Below are 21,668 nucleotides of genomic sequence, written 5' to 3'. Positions count from 1 at the left end.
ATCCCCAATTTTTTCACCTTAATTTCTTATATTGAACATGGTAACTGAATAATACCGCAATGAAAGGGCAGATGTATGGAAGCCTTCCAGTGAGTTGCAACCTTACATGACATGACAATTAAGTTAATCTTTACTTAAAAGCAGGTTTTCCTGTACTTGCCTGCAGATCCTGGCCACTCTGCAGTGATGGGAGATGAGGATTACTTTCGCCAAGATTCTTGAAAGTCTGAAAAAAATACAGGGAAAGTATGTGAGCATAAGGTATGGCAAAGCCTTTAGGCTGAATAATTAAGAGAATAAAGGAAAGGAGAGGAAGATTAAGGACAATGTAGGCAATTTCAGTATTTATCCTTGTGACTGGCTACGCACTAGTAGAGCTTCATAATGGGTAATGGGGATTTGGCCACACAGTGAAGAGGAATGAGACCAACTCAAACTCTGCAGAAGACAGTCAGTTACCTGAATCCTTGAAAGGGGCACAAGGGGAACTGCAAGCCTGGGAGGGAGGAAGGGATGATTTTTATCTTGCTGCTAAAAGAAAGAGCAGGGTAAAGAGAGAGAGATAACAATTTTTTCAAGATTTTTCTATTTTAGATTTAGTATGCCCCTCACACATTTGCTGCTGCAACCTCCTGTCCTGCAACTAGCCTGGACAGTAAGACTTTTCCTGGAGCACTGACGGTACTAGATACAGTGGTATCCAGTCTGTCACACGGGATCCACCAGAGGGTCAAGAGCACACCGTGCCTTTGCCTGCTGCACAGAAAAGCACGGGTAAGCTGTCTGCATGCACAGCAGTTGCCAGGCCAGAGCCTCCTGGCCCTTCCACTACGTGGGAGGAGCAGTATCACCTGCAAAGCAGTTAAATGCCTGGGCTCTGCGTGTTTTTATTTCCAAGAGCCATGGACTTGGCCAATGGTATGCATGAAGATGCCCAGCAATTCCCCGTGGGAGCCTGCCAACAGCCCCAGCTCTTCAAGTCAATAGAGGGGCAGGTACCCACCATGGAAACCCAGCTTCTGTTAGCTGAAACCTCACAAGTCACAAAGGTCCAAGCCAACTTCTTGATGTTCTGCAGCTGTGCACTGTAAAGGCTCTTGACAATGACACAGAAGATTTAAATTGCAACTCTGCCTGCTGCAAATTAAGTTTGAAACGTTATGAGTAAAAAAGGCTTCCACAAAGAATGAATAATCAAAAAAACCCCAATATAACTGCAATTTTGAGCATACATTTGTATAAAAGCTGCAAATACATAAATAAGAATTTTTAATTAACTCAAGTGTACACTCTATATTCATGTCTCTGACTACAAATAGCTAGATATTCATTAAAATCATATATATGCAGAGTATGTGAAGGAGGTTTAAGTATTTGGTCAGAGATCTGCTCTTAAAGAAAAACATAACCAACTAATACAGAGACAAGCTGAGAAAAGAATTAAACTACATACAGAAGACTTTCAAATCTACAGATCTATCTCAAGACACTGTCATGGCACTCACAGACTTCCTGACTTTTGAGCTGCCCCTTCCCATTCACCAGAAGGGAGACTTCATGAGTCATCGGACACACAGTTCAGCCTGGGATGGGACTCAGGGGGAAGACAATTTTCAGCTCCAGTAGCTACAACTCACAGCAGGGAAACGCGCTAGCTGAAGTTACTGTTTAGCCCAAGTAGGCATCCAGAAAATGTGCTGAGCAATTCTTGTAGGAACATCACTTTTCTGTTCTCAGTGTACTTCTGATGCCACCCTTACTAAAATTCCTGTGCCAGAACTGTAGCCTTACTCTAGCAAAATTAGTGCTACAGTGTTCCCCTTCCTCATTCATATGAAGCACAGCATCGTATAGGTACTTTTTTCTCTTAAATAGCATGACTGACTTTATTTTTGTAAGCATGGGCATGCAAACATGAAACTGAATCTGTGCCGAAGTCTTACATACCAAGCACTTTCCACTTCTGCTCACTCTCCTCCCAGTCTTTTACCTGCACGTTCCATCAGATCTTCTTTGCTGTAATACTCTGCTGTGAACTCATACTGTTCTGACAGACAAGACTTTTCTAGAACTGTCTAGGCTGTAAAGACAGCCTGGATTCTGTGGGGATAAATCTGTAAGGGACACAGACACGGGCATGGTGATGTTCACCCTTAAGCAAAATCCATAGCCCTAAGATAAGGAGCTCAAGTACCTATTAAAGGAAAAAAGCCTCAGAAGAAGCATTGCAGCAGCATTATAAATAAGGAAGCATCCAAATTATCATAAAACAATAATAGAGAAAAGTTGCAGAAAGAAAAGTATATTCCTTCTGGAACCTGGGCAGTTCCCTACATTGCAAAGTTTGATACCTACCTCACATTGAGATTCACAGTCCATAATATGCTCCCAAAAGGAAGCCGTGGGGAGAAGGATGTGTTTGATGGACACAGGCAGATGCTACGATTTCCTCTAGAGGGGCTTCTGTCCAATTCTTCCCTTCCAGCACTGCAGAGAGACAATAAAAAACTATTTTCATCCCTATCACTCTTCCTCCCCCCATAAAGCCCCCAGCAAGCTGACTTGCACAGTGGTTTGCAGCACAGGTTGCACAGTGCAGTTACACTGAGTGGCTTAGCTCTCAGTCTCTCTACTTACCTTCTCCTAAATACCAAGAAAATCTTAGCCTTCCCCGCAACCCTCAAATCTTTTGCAGTTTTCCCAGCTTCCCAATGATTGTTGAAAATCCACGTTACAGATCCAGAATGTTCCTAAGCTAATTCTTTTAACGTTTTCAGATTCACGTTATTCAATCCACTCAAACGTTTCCTGTCACTTTGCTACGAATTAAGTAGAAAATATTTTACCACCATAACATATCACACTATTTCTTTTAGAACAGTTTCATGCAGAAGTAGCATTATGGAATACTGGTACCTTCCCAACAGTTAATCTATTCCTTACACATATGCTCGTAGCATTTTTTTCCAATTGTTGTAAGCTGCAGCAACAAGTAAGTACAGGTTTCCAGTACAGACTGGCAGCTCTTCTTAAAATTTCCAAATTCTCCATTTGCTAAAACACATATTAATTTCAGCCTTATTTTCACTTTCCTTTTTGACTGGAAGGTATTTTAAAATGAAATAGTCTTTTCTTGTGATTTCTGCATTGTATTTGCATCTGTTTACAAACAGCCTTCAAAACCAGCAGATGCTGTTTAAAACCGATGACTCAGCAAGTAGTTACGGGGAAAGGCAAACATCAGCTCAGAGAACTACACGCATTACTCTTTATGCACTCTTATAGAATTACACCTTCAACGGAGGCCACATCAGCAGTTTATATTATCACAGTATCTACTGTGATACAGAGAAAAAAAATGGGCTAAATCCAAGCCATTGGTGAAGTTTACATTCCCTCCATTCTCCATGTTAGAGCATCCTGCGGAAGCTACATAAAGAAGCAATGATGCTGGAAACAGGACCCCTTGTTCTGAGCCTGAAGGTGGAAACAGCTCCATCCTTTTCTAGACGGGAGCATGCTGAATGACATGAATTTAACATTAAAACTTATAAAATAAAACATGTTTTGGCTCACCTGGACAAAATCGAAATTCAAAGGCTTAGAAGCAAATCTATCCACAACTACCTTGTTCTTGGATGGGAGCAGAGAGGTTTTCTTCTGGTCCTCCCAAGCACACCCTATCTGCAATGCTTTCCGAAATACTGACCAACTCGACACAGCTCTTGCTCCAGTTACCTACCCGACTTATCCAGGACACTCTTTTAAACAGGCTGCAAGTTTGCCTTGGGGCAGCTGTTCACTGCAGAAAGGCTCCCCGCTCTTCCCAGGGGCCCATCCTCCCTGTATGGATTTGTGCTGTAGGATCCTAGCTCATGAGGTATCCTTCCAGGCTGCCCACCCCTTATTCCAGACTGTTCTTTCAAAATAGGCATACTCGTTGGTTCTCAGGAAACAATCAGGCTCCTCTGCATGAACCTTACCTGAAGGTTCATGCGGAACTCAGTGACCAGGAGAAAGTAAGCATGGATTCATCCCTACTGCTGCCTATCAGCACAGGCTTCTTGAGCACAACACACAAAATGCACAGGGCCCGTGCAGTAAGCGGTAGACTTAAAATTTGTATTACCCACAACCACTACAGCAGGAGAGGGGAAGTGAAGCAGGAAGGAATGCGTGCACAGCTGAAGAAAGTCCGGGTAAAGGGTGAATGGCCACAGGCAGGAGCAGCTCTAGCCGGTGTAGGAAGTTCTCCAAGACTCAAGTCTCACCACTGCCAAGGCCCTCGTTGGAGCATCTCGCTGCCTCTTCCTGCCACATGATCCAATGAAACAAAGCTTCCTGCACCACCAGGTTTCTCTTGCATGACGGTGCCTATGACAGTGCTCCCTCACACCCGGATCACTGGAGAACATCGTTGGGAAGGGGTGGGGTTTAAATGTTTGAGCTGCTGGCTGGGGAGCAATTAGGCTGTTCTTCATCTGCCCTCTACTCTAGTAGGAGCAATTGTTCTATGGCCTTTTTTTTAAATTTTAACAGTGCTGCTTCATAGAAAGAAAAAAAAAAAACAACCCAAACCATATGACTGCCACTGTAAATTTTGACAGTTTGAAGTGAGTTATGATGTTAATAGACAGGCTGCAATACTGCAAATAGGCTTCTAGGAGCCGTGTTACCAATCCCTGCGTGGTGGTGGTCTGTCACTCCTTTGAAAGAAAACATCTACTGAGTAACGCTGCCTACACTGTGTTTCACTCCAGCAAGATATCCTCCATCTGCTTCGAGAAAATGTCCAAGCAGCTGCTATTTAGCCTATAACACAGGCAGAAAAATCCTAATAAAAATAGGTCTACATTAAAGCAATGCAAATTCAACACACAAGCCTGGAAGAGAAAGAAAAACTATGGGCCGATTTATCAGAGCAGCCACAGGGCAAAATTCAGCTGCGCACAACACGCCAACACCAGGGCTAGAGAGTACTTCAGTAACATCATAGAGCCAAAGATAAACCTAAATAAAGATCAGGAAATGCAAATAGCAGAGTAATCTACTTGGTATATTATCTAATCAAGAAGTTTGTTTTGTAGGTATAAATACACCACCATCGTTCTGTATATCACTGCACTAAAAATAGCACCAAGTATTCAAAATATTTAAAGTATACACTAAACTTTGACACTGAAATTTTGGCATATATTAGTTGTGTACTCCAAAGCATAAAATTTCTAACCTGTACATCTTGCTAGGTAGTGCCATGAAATGCACTTGCCCTGTGCAGGTAACTGTCTTTCCGGACATAACCCGGTGGGGCAGGATGATAAAGATCACTATAAAATAAAAGTACTGGCGACAAGTATGTGTTATTGCAATTAACCAGACAATTTATTATAAAATAGTCTGCAACACAAAGAAGCAAAGAACAGTTTTTCAGAAACAACACACTGAAACAAGAAAGTAGATCTGTTTGTACAGAACATGGTCTAATGATGCCTTCATCAAGAAGATCGGAATTACTGAACGAAACCAAGTCAATTACTTCAAATAGCCTGTGAATGTACAGGCAAACACAAACAAGAAGGTATAAACATAATTGTCTGCTCTTTTTAAGTCCTTGTGTGGTATCTGGGAGCAAACATGGAAAACTCTGGAGTGAAGTTGCTTTTGATCCACTCTACCAAAAGAAACTACAGAGAAAAGTCATCTAAAGACATTTATTTTCAAACCTGGAAAAATTATGAAATAAGCTTCAATCAGTTAGTCCAGGATAGCTTTGAAATCTTGACAAAGAGACGGTTCTGTCACTGTCTTCAGTAGTGCCATAGTATCCTTTGGGATCTTCTTGAATAGCTGCATCTTACCTACCAAAATATCAGAAACAATTTATTACTACTGCAAGTAACTAACAACTCTGTTTTAGGGAAAATGTTAATAAAGTAATGAAATCAATACTAGCCGAATCCACCTAAAAGTTGGAACACATGGAATATGGGGATAAAAAAAAGTTGTAATAAAATACGCTACTATTCTTTTGCCCTTAAAACAGGCTACTAAATAAAAGGGTTAAAAATCATATGTTAAAATATTCACAAACTAAGAAAACCAAGGAGCAAATTCCTCATACTCTGTTCTTGTAACACTTCCTTGTTTGGATTTAAGAACTTAAAAAATTTTTTTTAAAGTATAAGACCGTTTATTCAACAACTATATCCACCAAAAAAGACCCTCTGTCAAACATCATCTACTTTGGAAGACCCTATTTTAAACAATTGTAAGAACAAGGGACAGGTCCTTATCTGGTTGCTAATGTTTACCTACAGAAGGAAGGTATTCTCAAACTGTTTCTTTTCCCCTCTAGTTTCAGATACGACATCGAAGTAGCCTATGCTTGGAACTGATGTATACGAAAAGATTAAAAAAAAACCAAACCTGTAGAAAACACACCTTTTGCTATATACTGGGCAGAGCAATTCTCTCCACTGTGTTTCCTTGTAAGAGAAGAGAGGCTAACTGGAAAGCCACCCTTATGGTGGAAAATTTTGGACAGTAAATGAGGCTCTTAAATCAGGAATTAAATTTTTACAAGAGGACATAAGAGTTTTGAAACATAGAAGGTCACTGAGTCTATCATCGACAGAACTATCCACAATAAAAAGGTTTTTAAAGACTAGGAAGAACATGTAAAATCCTAGCAACAGTTTAAGTCCGTTACCTAAACAGAGTTGGCAAAATTGTCAATGGTGCAGAAAGGTAGAAGTGCTCAATAAACATTTGTTCTGTATTTGGAAAGGAGACAGATGATGTATTGATATCTTATCATGATAAGGAAAGACTCTTTCTCCTTCCCCCACTGGTAATAATAGGAGGGATGTTAAACAGTAACTATGTTTTATATACTTAACCCTGAGGAATGACGACAACTGGTACTGACAAGCCCCCAGTGTTGATATTTAACAGGTTTTGGAACAGCGGGAAGAACCTTCTACCCAATGCCTATTTTGATATTGATTCCCACGGAGAGTAATGGAAAGGCAGGTACAGGGACACAACAAAAAGAATTATAGTTTATATCAATTCCTGTCAACAACACGATCTTACAGGGGTAATAGGTTTTATATAGCCGATACAAACTCCAAAATGACAAGTGGTGTAGTGGGGTAAGGTCAACACAGGCGCTATTACCAGCATTGGCTACCTCTGTGCTACAGACTTCTGTGCCGTACAGAGATACTGAGCTAATTTTACAGGAACGCACCTAAGAACCAGTGGCTTTCCTGTCACAGCAACTCTGACATGCACGCATGCCCCCTGATTTCCAGAAGTAAGATAAAACTTAAAACACAGGGCTTAAAATTAGCTCCCGTATCTCTGCATAATACTCAGCTCTGTAGTAACCTGCTCTACAGCATGATGTTCTGATTACAATAACATTACTCAGGAATAAGTCTGATGCAGGCCAAACAAAACTAATTTATAAAACTGCATAGAAAACTATCTATCGATGTCTCTCTAAATGGATTTTAGTGCGTTCCTGCAGGATTGGAAGGCCTAGTATCTTACTAAACTTGGAAGAAAATACAAATATAAGCACCATGTACAATCAGGTGACTGAAAAACAGCCTTTATCTATGACCAGCGATCTTGGAGACATGGAGATAACAATGCACGTTCACACCAAGGGTATGCACGTGACTTACCACTACAGATCACAAGATGTCTTTGTACAGCTTTGTACCAGCACACTGATGCCTCGCCTTCCCTCCTGCTCAGCGGGGCATCTGGTGCCTTCTCAGCCCCTTCTCAAAAGCATTTTGAAATTATTTTTAAAACCTCAACCAACTCTTAAAGGAAGGAGAAAGGCAGGTGGGAAGCAAACATGCATGCAGTCAACGCACCTCTCAAAATTACGGTCACTAGTAAACATTCAAGTTGCATGACAAGCTGACCACAAACATATACCCTCCTGCCAAAATACCTGGTAGATGTTTTGAGAGCTTTTCATAAAAACGGCAACTACAGAAGTGCTCCACCAAGTATTCTATCAACCCTTGCAGCACAGGAGGAACGGGGCTAGTGGAAGTACAGGTAAAATTTCAGGGGCTATAAGAAATGGAGATCTTGGAGATGGCATTCGAGTTACTTAGGCCCCAGTGATCTTTTGACCAATCACAGCAAAAACTTCCATCTTAAAAGTTTCACAGTAAAAACAAGTCACAGCCTGCTAATTGTTTAGGCAGCCATTAAGCAAAAATGTCTGGGCCTTTGATCTTTCAGCAGTGTACTTGAACTCTCAGATATTTCCAAAAGAAACTGGGCCTTGTAGATGAAAAGAGAGAGATGTTCTGACATTATGGATGTGAAGAACAGATTCTGCCTCAGAGAAGGTAAGATTTATGAAAGAATAGCTGGAAATTACTCTCTTCAAGAGAACGTCACCACTAATTTTCTACTTGCCTTTGGACTTTTCCTGCTCCACCCCTACAATACTCAGTAAGTCCAACATTAATAGTTCTCCCCAGGAATTTAGGAAGCAAGGGCATTTCTGCAAGGGCAATTCTCACTGCCAGAGAAGTGGTGAGTTTTCCCTTCTTGGGTTAGAAACTGTGCATACAGAGTAAGGCCTGGACCACGTGCAAGTTTCGGGTCAATACTGTGGTTAGGCAAGGGGCTGTACAGGTACAGCAGAAGGAACTTAACAACCATCATTATTCAAACTAGAAAAATTCCACCTCTACTTCCCAGCCCATTTTCCCTGGTATCTGTGGTGGTGTGATTTTGTGGGCAGCAGAGACCACTTTTGCAGCAGATGCACAAACCCATGGAAGATGAGATTCTGCTGAACAATAAAGCCGCCTGGGGCTGTACCTCCACCCTGAACGCACTGTCAGATTCAACAGCAAAGCATGCACAGAGCAGGATGGGGGAACTTTGGCTCTGATTGTGGTCTGCAAAGATCCCAAGAGCAAAACTTTCAGCATTAGAGATGAAAACTCTGGTGTGTTCTATATGGATCTTAGAGAACTGACACAGCTCCCAGAGACGCAATTATCTTACAGGGTGTGACTACTGCATTCTCTGCTCAGTTCTTCAGTTTCTATCCTTTCCACGTGAAGCAATCAGCCACCTCTTTCCTTCCCAGAGGCAGGGCCTGCCTCCCCTGGTACTTCTAGAAGGGCTGAACAGAACTGGCTTCACAGCAGCAGCGAGCAGACACAGTGCTTCTGGTTTTGGCATCAGTAACTCTGAGACAAGGAACTTCTCTGGGAGAAGTCACTGAAGTTCTGCTCCCTACAGAAAGTCCATTGCAACAGAAAGTCAGGAATGCTCCTGGTGCGATACTGACCATCAGTTTGTTTCCTGTAAGTGTTCAAGTGTCATCTTTGATATGTTCACACCGCGCTACCAAAAATCAGACCGTGTGCATTCCAGCGTTGCTGCAAGCCTTTGATATGGGAAGGAAGTGCTTACTTCCAAAAGCAGAACTGCTCTCTTTTTGGGCACTGGGCCTCAGCACAGGTATCAAAGGAAGCTTGTGATACATTTAAAATCAAATAGGGGTTATTTGGAACCAGACTGAAGAATTTCTGTGTTGTATAACAAAACCACCCAAGTAATGATTCATTCAGAGTGTCAATCAGAGAGTCGGTGTTGAGAGACCGGCCTTCACTGCAGCTAAATTCAACAACAGCGCTGACTGCTTCAGAAAAGCCTACTACTGTTCACTTCCAGTATCTTAGAACAGAAAATTCTATTATTTCTGTGGCTGGCCTGGGGACAGACCACACAACTGGTCAAAGAGTGAGCTCCCCAGGAGCAGACACCTTCTTTCATCGAGTAGAAGGGTCAAAGATTTGCCAACACCACTTCCCCCTATTACAACACAGCGTATGCAGTGCAGCAAGTGCTTCTGTTTCAAAGTGACCTCAGTGACGCTTTTTTGGTAAGAGGAATTGCAGAAGGAATTTATTTAGTTGCCAATTATTCTACATTTTTTAAAAAGAAAACTGAGCATTCATATTTCATTTAGTTAAACCTGCTGAGAATGCTTATATGATTAACACAATCTTATTAAGATTTCTGAACAGTACAAACTTATTGACTGCCAAATATCAATAGCTTTCTCTTAAGAACAAGGGTCTAGAATGTGCAGTGCTGAAAAACATACCATTTTAATTTGTCTACTTAGCAAATTTGATTAAAATCAGAGAGTTCATTAATGCACATTTTAGAACAACACTTTATGACAAGAAAACATAAAAAAAATCCATTAGATTCCAAGTTTTATTACAATTAACCATATTTCAAACTGTAAAAATAATCAAATACTTACAGATTTTTAGGGGCTTAAGCAGGCATTTGTAAACAACCTTGTGGTTTGCCAGTTTGACAGCAAAGGCGTGGTAGCAGAGCCATTCTGCTGCCTCAGAAGGGAACAGGCCAGATGCACCTTTCTTACCTAAAGCAACCCCTAGAAACAGAACAGGAAATTAATGTCACTGAAAATGATGAGCATTAAGAAGTATGTCTGACCCCTCCTCTCTTTCTAGAAAATCACTCCAAGATTTTTTATGAAAAATTATGTAGTCAATGAAGTCTCCTATGTCAGCAGAAGACTAAAAATTTAAACCTAAAGCATTTTACTATTTTCAGGAAATTGAGTTTAAGAAAAAAAAATGCACCATGACTCCTATCATGCACTCCATATTTTTTATTCTTGGTCTTTATCTCAAAATGACATGATCTGACTGCACATTCAAGACATTTTATTTGTCAAAAAAACCCTCAAAAACCAAACACAAACATGCTACTTCATAGCCATTAACATACTATACCTGAGTTTTTTGCTTTCAGGATGGAATAGCAGCATGATGCAGTTTCAGAGACGATCCTTAGGAAGAAATAAGGATTGTTTCTGACTTGCTGGTTGAATGGAAGTTGGAGAACACAGGCGTGGAACCTGTTCACAAAAGCAGCCTATTTAATTACAAGTCATTTGCAATTTCGAGTGAAACTATGATTACATACCTTAGGCACTATAAAAAATTTAAAAGCACCCAACAGTCTTTAGCTAAGAGGGTAGATTTAGATTAGATGTAAGGAAGAAATTAATCACTGTGAGGCTGGTGAGACACTGGCACAGGTTGCCCAGGGAAGTTGTGGATGCCCCATCCCTGGAAGTGTTCAAGGCCAGGCTGGATGGGGCTTTGAGCAGCCTGGTCTAGTGGGAGGTGTCCCTGCCCATGGCAGGGGGGCTGGAACTAGATGATCTTTAAGGTCCCTTCCAACCCAAACCATTCTATGTCAACACTGTTAACATACAGCACCTCTCCTATATATACACATCCCTACAGTGTCAGACACATATTATGTTTATTTGTAAATTCTGCCCTGAAAGTTCTGGAAGCCCTCTGCCTTGGTAACCAGAATGCTCTTCTGAGTACAACGACTGTCATCTGTGCAGGGAAAGTTAAACTACACATCCTCATTAATTCCATATCACAGAACATACAGCCAGAGAGCACCCACACAAGAAAAACAAAACAAAGCAAAGCCCCACAAAAAATGCTGTTCAGAAACTCAGGGAAACAGACCTACAAATGATGTCGTGTTCCACAGACCAGGATCCTCACTCTTTTGTCTATCTGGAAGCCAATTCTACAGAAACTACTTGTATTGTATGATCCCTTATATCTCTGTTTGGGTATATTTTAAGACTGTTGGCTTTTTTTTTGCTTTTTTTTTTCTTCAGACTCTGGAATTATAATCCTGCTCACGCTGAATATAGTCAACAATTACAATGCTGATTTGTAATTACTCAACAATGTATATACTTGTTTATTAAATTAACCCAGCATAAGTGTAATCACGTCAAGAAATTCTGAAATCTCAAAATATTTAAAGGATAAACATAATTACCATGCTGCATCACAGAGCTCTGGCAGAATTAACCTGACACGCTGTTACCATAGTGGACAGTTTTTTAAAGGTACCCTTAACATAAAGACCTTTGCTAGAGCGTTACCATAAAAGCAAAGAGAAGTAACTAAGTAATCATGTCCAACATCAGAGGAAAAGCATAAGTCACTCACGACACAAAGTTTAAGAGTTTGGACACATCAGTGCTGCAGTAAACAAGTCTAATTACACTTCTTGGACACAAGAATAATACAGGGTGAACACAGACCAAGTTGAATTTGAGAATAAAACTAAGATGTCACTTCCTAACAAGTATGAGCCTAGCAAAAGAGCAACACCTGATTTCTGTAAAGAGGGAAGCACCTCTTATACTTTTCTTTTGCGCTAAAACAATAAACAAACAATTAATTGGTGCTGTCAACCATTCAAAGTTTTTGATGAACAGAGATTACTATTTTCTCCCAACTTGCTTATCAGCTTTGATTTCCTTCTCTTTATCCTTGTTTAAAACATTCACTTCCTCTGCTGGTCAAGAACAGCTCACAAAACCCAAGATATTACCAGCTAAGGAGCAATTAAGACATTATCAGCAGCTAAGAATCTGCAATTAACTTGGTACAATGAAACTTCACTTAAGGCAAAGTTATACAGGTCAAAGTCCTATATGATTTTAATAGATACAAAGTTCTAAATATAAACTGGTTAATAAGTGATAAGGCTTCTTGTCATCCTCCTGCAGTATAACAAACTGCTTTTCTTGAGGTCAGCTGTCAATACCACGAGACACTGAAAGTCCATTTAGCAAAGTGTCACAAACACACACATGAATATAATCCTGTATCCTGAATCTGATAATATTACTTAAAACAGCGTTGAAACAAGAATATCATGGCTTACTACTGACATTTACCACTGCACATTTATATGGCACGCTTTTTCCTAATCCATAGCTCCTCCACGTGTCAAGAAAGAGTAGTGAAATATTCCAAGTTACTGCAGAAGACAGTGACCTACCTGTAAGCCTGAAGTAAAAATATCTTGTAGATGTTAATGAAAACTGTTCTAAGGCTGTTGATCTAGAACAGAACAGAAACAAAGCTATAGGAGTAGTGTAGTGTCACGACAGGATTTGTTCGAAGTTCAACAGCATAAGATGATTTCGAGATACAGAGAAAAAATATTTTATGCTAAACTTTAAAGATTTCTTTTATGTACCTAAGTTAACAATCTTGTGAAGGCTCAGCTCCAGATGGTCCTGAGACCCCACTTTTTAGTTTATGTCAACATTTCCAAGTTATGTGGATTGCCTCTCAAAATCAACATAAAGAGTTAGAACTCAAAGCAGTTTTTTAATGCTCTTTATCACTAATCACAGTATTTCCAAACATCCATTTTCATATTCCCACCTGTAAATCAAGAAATAAACAATGGCATTTCAGTTTGAGGACTGTAATCAATTTGTGTTTCATGTTTTTCCCAGCTGTTCTACTTGAATTGAAGGAAAGACTTGATCTGATAGAAGTACAGGTATAACTAGAAAAAAAAAAAAAGTAGTTAAACTCCATAGGCTAATAAACTAAATTAAATTCTCTAAAGTAAGCCTCATTTAACTTCTCATGTTTCAGAGACTGCCAGCTAATCAATGAGCCAGTAGCTAAAAGATGACTATAACTAAATTAAATTTATAAAGAGACTAGATATTGTGGCCTTAAGGCTATTAGCTAAGGAACGACTTCAATACGTCAGGGCTGAATAATTCACCCTGCTAAAAAAACCCCAAACAAATAACCTCAAACACAAACTCTATGTATTTCTAAAACGCACGGTCTACCCAGACCATCATTAACAACTAACAACATTAGTGACAACCAGGTTATACTCCACTATGATCCATGCAACGCAGGAGCTTAGGCTGGAAACCACCTCTGTTCACTTTGGTGTTCCAATTACTTATCAAAAGCAAGGCGGCCCTTGTAAAAAACATCCTCAGGGTTCTGATTAGTGTCTCCCAGACCAACAGCACCAATGCCCTCATCAACGTCAACTGTTTCTTTTAGAAACACTGCTAGCGCATCTCTCTCTCTGGCTGCTGATTTTAGTCCTCTGTTGTTACATAAAATCATGTCATATAAATTCCTTTCCTAAAATGACCAAGCTTTTCTGTTTTGGAAGACTAGTGAAGGACTTCACCACACTGCTGATGGAAAATCTCCTCCCAGTTTCCCACTTAAATGTATGTTTATACTAAATATGGTATCATCCTTCAGTTTAAACAGTTCTTTCTTGTTAATCTTTAGCAAATGTCTAACGCCATCTCTCGTAGTCCATGTAAAGGGCCTACAGAGCTTTTCAGTAGGATACATTGTCCCGTCCTGAGTTCTACACCACTTCAGACTGCTTTGTGTATGTAGTCAAGGCTGCTAGTTTACAGAGAGGTTACTTCTCCCCTGCACTACCATCTGAAGCGTACCAGAGGGAACACCTCTGATGTTGAAAGGATTACCAGTCCCTCTAGCCTATACAAAATTAATCCCAATCTGTAGTTCATGTAATACTTACTGCTTCTTCTAGGAAGGTACAAAAAATAACAGTTTCAGAAAAATAAATGTAGTTATACGATATCAGGTACAATACAGTGCATAATGGTTAAAGAAGCCGAACTGAGGTGATTGAATAAACTTTATCAGAACCATGTAGCCACCATACAGCATATGACTTCTGGTCACTAGTGACGTGTGCCATATTTGATGGTGTTAATGGTACGTACATCCCACCAGGATGGAATGAAGAAAACAGCAGGCTGCACAGCCGAATAAAACGTTTAAATTACGGTATAAGAAACAGAATTGTAAAATCTATTTTGCAGTTAATTCAACTACACCATTCACAAGACACCTTTGTGCTTCACACACTGTGTATGATATACTCTAAAGCTGACACTGAGTATACAACTCTATTTACCTGGAGTAATCGCAATAAACCTCAAGTGTCCGTATATCTAATAATAAACCACACCACGGGATCAGACGACAATCTGGCAGCTGTTTAAATTTGGAGCATCCTGGGATATCATCAACAGGAAAATTCACGACTGTCTTATTGGGGTTTATTAAAAAGCCATACTCAGGAATACCTGTTGCTAGAGTCCTAAAACACATATAAACAGTTAGTCTTAACTGCCCCCACAAAAGCAAACAAAAAAGCCCACCATGCTGCAAGACGCATACGATCTTGCACAAAAGGACAGAAACCAAAGAATAAAGGGAACCACGGCCAACACTTTAGCTTAAGGAACGCAGCTAGAAACAAACACAACTGAAGACGTTAGAAGTAACTAACTAAATAAATAAAATAAAAAAATAAGCTTACGGATATGAGGATAACAGAGGAAAAACTTTTGCAAATTAATGCAACTTAAGAATTTAAGCCATGAAACATTAGAGACAAGACGCATAAACCACAGTCACAGAAACCACTGTGATCAAAAATCATTGGGAAAAGCAGATGAAGAGCTATTGTTTTTGGAAGTTAACTAAAACAAGGAGAATCCATGTAACAGGAACCTCATTTATCTGATGAAAAATTTTGAACTTTCTCCACAAAGTTTTCCCTAAGGATGTTTTCATTGCCAGAATGCCTGCTGATTACCTACTACACATTGAATCAGCAGTGTTGCCTCACGGACAAGCAGCAGTTTGTCTTACTTGGCAACGTATTCATGGGCAGTCTTCATCCTTTTAAAGAGTGAGAGGAAGAGGTAGGCTCTTCTTGGTGGGGAGTAATCATCATAAATGCCATCTCCTCAAAATTAAATTTCTTGAGTCCCCCAGTTTCACCATTGGAAAAAAACGTTACTACTCTATTTGTGGCAGAGAGTTCATAGGATCTGTAAGCCGTTCTGGAAAAATTGTACAGAACAGGTTACTTGTCTACAGAAAATCAACACAGCTGGTGCAGAAACTGATAGACAAAAAAGATGCTGATAACTTCAAAGGGCAAGTGGGACGATATCTGCAATGCTACTGCAAGTGACATTATTCCAGAACTGTAAAATCCGCACATCCCTAGAAATTTCTTTCTGTTCTGATGAGGAAACGAGGACAAATGAAGTCTTCAAAGTACACTATCCACAGTTTAGTACAGTTTATACTTCAAACTGTACTTAACTGATTTGCCCATCACCTTTCAGGCTCAAAACAGCTGCATCTTTCTGACTATTTGAAAAGCATGATGCAATTGACTGCATTGCAGATGCTAAGCTTCTCTTCAAGACCTCTCCTTTGAATCCTTAAAACTGTCTTTGGCATCAGCAAAACTCTTCTTGGATACTGCCTGCACATCCATATCCATGGTAACCAGGAACCTCTTTTGAGGCCCAATTTTTTTTTTTTTTTTTAAAAAAAAAAAGGTAGTTCTGAAGCACTCTAAAGAATTACAGTTTGAAAACTTCTGTGTGAGCTGCATGCTGCCATGCTATCAGTAGCTTCAAATACTCACCCCAAAATATTAATGACCAGAAAATTCTTAGCAATATTGGATCAGAGAAAAGTTGCATTCTTTCCCCAGGAATAGAAGATAGCAGCACGCCTGCCCAGTAAAAACATTTTTAAGAATGTAACTAAGACATCCTAAAATTTGGAAGGAAAATGGTCTTAAAAGACACTTGTCAGCTGCTTTGGTTAGTCCGCTCTACTACTTGCTGCTAGAAGCTCCATCAAGGTCAGTAGCTAGGTCCCTAATTTAAACCTCAGCAGCAATTCCCCACCATCTGAGTTGTACCAGATTGTTAGTTGGCCATCAAGAACGTAGCTATTAGGATTCCTCCCAGGCACAGGCTACCAGCAAGGACTCCAACACAGCCCTTGATTATTAACCCATAAACCAAATATACCTATATGGACAAGCCTGTATAAAGATGAAAAAGAATGACCTTAAAGGTGTTAATGCTTATTACTTTGAAGACTATGTCTTTTACAGCATACCTCAGAAAAGTTCTGGCATGTGTTAAATGTGGTGTAACCAGCAAAAAGTCATCAATGAGACGTATTAGGACTCTGTAATCAAGAAGAAACTCATGTTAGACTTTTTGATATGTAATCCTTTCAAATTTTTGTCATACTCTTCAGAGCAACAACGTGCCCATTTTAATTCATAAGAAGGTAGAGGCCAATACGATCTCCAAATCGTGTCTCATGAAGAAATTCTCAGTTCCGCTTCTTTCCTAAAAATAAATGAAAAAAAAAATAAAAATAAGAAAGCAACGGGGCTGGCTACATGAAACATGACAGGAATTTACAGCACACAAGCTGTTCCACAGTGGCTTCTTGGATGCAGGGTTTTACACTTTTCCAAGGGAGAATTTGCTGTATCTTAATATACAACACAAGGAAAGGAGGTGTAATACCAGGTACACACAGAGATATCAGATGCTTAATGTGCTCTAATTCTGTATCTTTGCTTACCATGTAATAATTTGTTTGTGAAGCTATAACTTGAGCATAGAACAGACGACAGTCTACCACTGTAAAGGCTGGATTTTCTTTTGCAACAGAATTATTGCCGCAAGCATGCCCATATTTTTCTGATAAATCCTGCCTAGTAGGTCATAAAGAGGGAGCTCTGGAGATGATCTTGTCCAGACCCTTCTCAAAGCAGGAGTACTGCCATCACTATGATCAGGTCAACTGCACCTTTGCCTAACCAAGTCAACAGCTAGATTATTTTTTTTGACATAAAGGCCAAATGAAACTATCAAAATCATTCAACAGACACCTAAGTAACATTCTAAAATCTGCTCCATATAAAAATAGCTGCTACACAAAAAAGTGCATTCTTCTGAATCAGTTTCATAATTTCAGTATGTGTAAACAAAATCCTTTGAAAGCAAAAGACAGCTGTTTATACTCATATCATCACAGTGTCCTAATATTTATGAGAACTCTTACTACTTGTGTAGGGATACGTTTAAAATCCTGAAACTTCCCGTTATTTCGTGAGCCTCCCAAGAAGAGACATCAGACAGATGCACTTATCTGGAGGATTCCTACACACTTTTTAGTTTCTTTATTCTTTCTTAGGACAGAATTCACAGCAACGGAGGGAGATGTGTGAACACGGACAAGCTTCAGGGGGCTCACTGATGTCTAGCTCTTGCCTAAAGACCCAAATCTGTAATTCAGTGGCAATCAGTTCATGTAGAGGTAAAAGGGACCATAAAGTTTTTATGGCTAATAGACGTAGAGCTTTTACCAGGCTAGCTTTCTGTCCAGCTCCTAAGAAGCAAGAGCAAGCAGGACACAAACACTTAGAAGATGTACCAAGAGCCACATAGGGCTTCAAACAAGAACCAAGATGCCTTGTAAAGAGTCTGCAATAAAGCTGTGACCTTCATAAAATGCTAAGATTTACAGATGGTGGGTTGGAAAGCCCTCAGGCAGAAGCCTGGAGTATCATAAAGCCTGTAACCAACATCCCATCTTGTTTGAGGAGAGAAGATCACAATCTCTGTGGGAATGAGTGTGGGAGAACCATAAACTTCTTACATGTACAAGGGCCTGTCAGACTCTTTACGGTATCCCTAAGTACTATGCTCTTTGTAAGAACACATCTGCCACCCACAGATCTGGGACAGCTTCTTTTCAGCTCTTTTCTTCCCAATCGTATGACAAACAGGGAAATTCCCCCACAAACCAACCGCAGTGACGCTGAAGCTGTAGAGATCTTTGGGTGCACCACACTTCCTAATGGAGAGTTGGAAAACTTTGAAATTCAAAATTAAACTTCAGAGAAAATGTCACACATCTACTATACTACATATATTATAAACACGTATACTATAATACATATACTACGTATATACTAAAACCACATATACTATATATTATGCATTACTATAACAGAGCCCAGAACAAAGCATGCCTACCCATCCTGTTGTACTCCACAGAGCAATTTGTTTTCCATGTCTCCATAGCATAAGCTGCAAAGTAAGGTTGACAAAATGGAGCCCTGTGGAATTCCACAGCACTGTAAGTAGTATCTGGTCAAGAATAAAAGAAAAAAAAGGGGGAAAAAAAAATCTAAACACGCAACAAGAAGATTCCAATAGCCATTAAACATTTACTTATTATTTTCAAGTACAACATATATGTTTCAATAAGAAATATGCTACATACTTGCTAGTTAGCCTTACTTAAATTTGTTTGTTCTTTCCTCTAGGAATCTACATATGGCTCCAGAAGTTTTAAATTAACCAGTGAAAAAACATGCTAATACACACACTCCTTTCTTATTAACAAACTCCAGTAGACAACTGTCATTACAGGAACGACATTTTATAACTGATTGCAAACCTCAGTGTCTCCTTCCTCCTTCAGCTGCAGAGCCACCCTTCATTTAAGCTTTGTAGTTCTTTATGTTACATCTTACATAGCTTCAAAACAAGTGTTCTTGTACAAGAAACAAAGTGCACTGGACAAACCTTTCAAACTAGAATTTATTTATTTTTAATTATTATCCAAACAGCTCCCAGCCAGTGCCCATTAAAAATCAATTAGGCTGAAGCTCATACTGTACATCGACAGCAGGAATTAAATTCAGGTGGATTTTGAGATAGAACATTTCCAACTTTTTTCAGAAATAGCAGACATCCACATTAAATTAAAATATAAATGTTCACCACTTACCTTGCTAAGTTTTCTGGAAAAAACAAACAAACAAACAAACAAAACCAAAATTGTTTCAGCAGCACAAGTCAGAGTAAAAATGTTTAACTACAAAACAATTTAATTTAAAGCAGTAATTTAAATTGAGGTGTTTATTCTTTGCATATATACTTGCACAGCATGATCCGGCCAAGGAAAATATTTTCTTGGGTTTTTGTTTCTGGGTTTGTTTTGTTTTTCCACAAATAAACATCACTTTAACTTTAGGGAAATTACTGATGGCTTAGTCCAATAGAACATGTTTTATACATCTCAGCTATATTGTAAATCACATTTATTTCCTCATTTATCTGCTCAGGCATGAAGCTATCTTACTTCTGATTAGGAAAACCTGTGAAATGCTAACCCTTACTATTTGTAATTATACTCAGCCTCCCCCCCCTCCTTGAAAAGTTCACTGAAGTTGCCAGTTGTTATTTTGCAAAAAGAGTAAATCTTGATTTACTTCTCATGGCTTCAAAGAATTCATATAGACATAGCCAGGGAAAGGTTCATTAATACTTCCCCCATCTCGTTACTTAAAGCCAGTAACACCACACGCAGTAATAGTAATGTATCACATCTTGACATACTCCTGAAGACAGAGCTCCCCATTACCTTGTGGATTTTTCTATGCTGGCAGCAACAGAATGAGTGTACCTCACAAAATCCAGGGGAATTATTTTCACAACACTCTTCTGAAGTACTGAGATACTATATTACAATGTCCATTTTACCATTACTACATGAATGGCTTAGTGAAATCAAAGCAAATGAAATGCAACTGGACACGGGAGCCACATACTACCATTCTAGCAGTGATCTTACCTATGTTTTGAGTCATCTGCACATTTTTCTAGCAGCAACTTCACATTTTTCCAGACTTTTGACAAATACATTAAATGGTATTAAGAGAGTCCTTCTAGGTCCCCAGCTCAAAAATCAGCATTTTTCTCAACACATGAAGTGAATATTGACTAACTGTGATGGCTTTTTGAGAACCATCAGTTAAAGAGTGTATTCATTTTCTAAACTTATTTGCAGTTGTGGGGTTTTTTTTTGAACAAATGAGAATGAGCTACTTTAAAAGGGCAAATTCATTCCAGGAGAAACAGTATTTTTTCAGCCAAGCTGTGACTGAATTTAAATAAGCGTGAAGCTGGCTTTGTCAGGGTGCGCTTTCTTTAAAACCATTAAACTTTTATTAAACACACTGATGTCAGTTAGTCCTTACTAACGGCACGCCACGTCAGCATTCTCAGGATCCTGCCAAGGGCAGTGTAAGCATCAGTGCTAGAAAAAACCTATAAACACTCTTCTCTTTCCCTCCCTGAAAGCTTTTCTCCCGCTCCCTCAATTTTGTGAGATTAAATATTCTAAAATAAAGGTATTTTTTCAAGAGCAAGAAGCTATTCATGCTAATATACCTCATTCAGAATAAAGATCATGTAAGTACTTGTTTTCTAGACGTGGTACACACATTTGCCACCTAGGAGCAAAACATAATCAGCTCTTCTAGCATCACAAGAAGAAATGTGCGTTACTACCCTCTATAACATCTGTTTCCTAGTTTTGGAGTTGCCAATAATTTAAATTCCTACTGTTATTGCCTTTTATTTTTATTGCAACTTGCCAAATAGCAAGGCCACGTAGAAAAGGTTTAATTTTTCACTATAGAGAAATGACTAACAAGGTTTTTGCACGATTGCTTGGACATTACCTTGCTTTTGTTCACCACTATGGATTCCAACCTTTTAAAGTATTTTTCTTTTGAACCACATTTCCAGTTTTAAATAAAGAAGGTTACACATTTTAGAAAAATGCATTCTGTTTATAGTTAACATCATCCAGCTGGGAAAGAGAAATTTCATCCAAATACAAATTTGATTCCAAACTCTTCATGCTTTTATGGAGCTTAAACTGATTTCAAATTAACATGAAATATAAATCTTTAAAAGACAGCTCTCAAAAATCCCCTGAGCCAATTAAAAGTATTCTGCTTAACAGAAAAAAAAACAACCAACAAAAAAAAAAAAACCAAAAACACTATACAAG

At 39.2% G+C, this 21,668-nt stretch overlaps 1 protein-coding gene across 1 annotated transcript in view; it reads right to left on the bottom strand.

Moving 5' to 3' along the window:
- Nucleotides 1-5,484: 5,484 nt before the first annotated feature.
- Nucleotides 5,485-21,668, bottom strand: part of TERT (telomerase reverse transcriptase) — a 32,715-nt gene continuing 16,531 nt past the window's right edge. Inside the window, exons 9-16 of the mRNA XM_054193160.1 lie at nt 18,836-18,949; nt 16,896-16,967; nt 14,875-15,060; nt 13,320-13,446; nt 12,928-12,989; nt 10,830-10,954; nt 10,328-10,465; nt 5,485-5,858 (exon numbers count right to left, since the gene is read on the bottom strand). Coding sequence (XP_054049135.1) covers nt 5,755-5,858; nt 10,328-10,465; nt 10,830-10,954; nt 12,928-12,989; nt 13,320-13,446; nt 14,875-15,060; nt 16,896-16,967; nt 18,836-18,949 — 928 coding nt within the window. The 3' untranslated portion in view covers nt 5,485-5,754. The remainder of the gene's footprint in view (nt 5,859-10,327; nt 10,466-10,829; nt 10,955-12,927; nt 12,990-13,319; nt 13,447-14,874; nt 15,061-16,895; nt 16,968-18,835; nt 18,950-21,668) is intronic.

Source organism: Rissa tridactyla, chromosome 2 (genome assembly GCF_028500815.1).
Source record: "Rissa tridactyla isolate bRisTri1 chromosome 2, bRisTri1.patW.cur.20221130, whole genome shotgun sequence".
NCBI lineage: Eukaryota > Metazoa > Chordata > Aves > Charadriiformes > Laridae > Rissa > Rissa tridactyla.
Note: the sequence above shows the minus strand (reverse complement) of the source record. Positions and strands in the feature narration are given on the sequence as shown.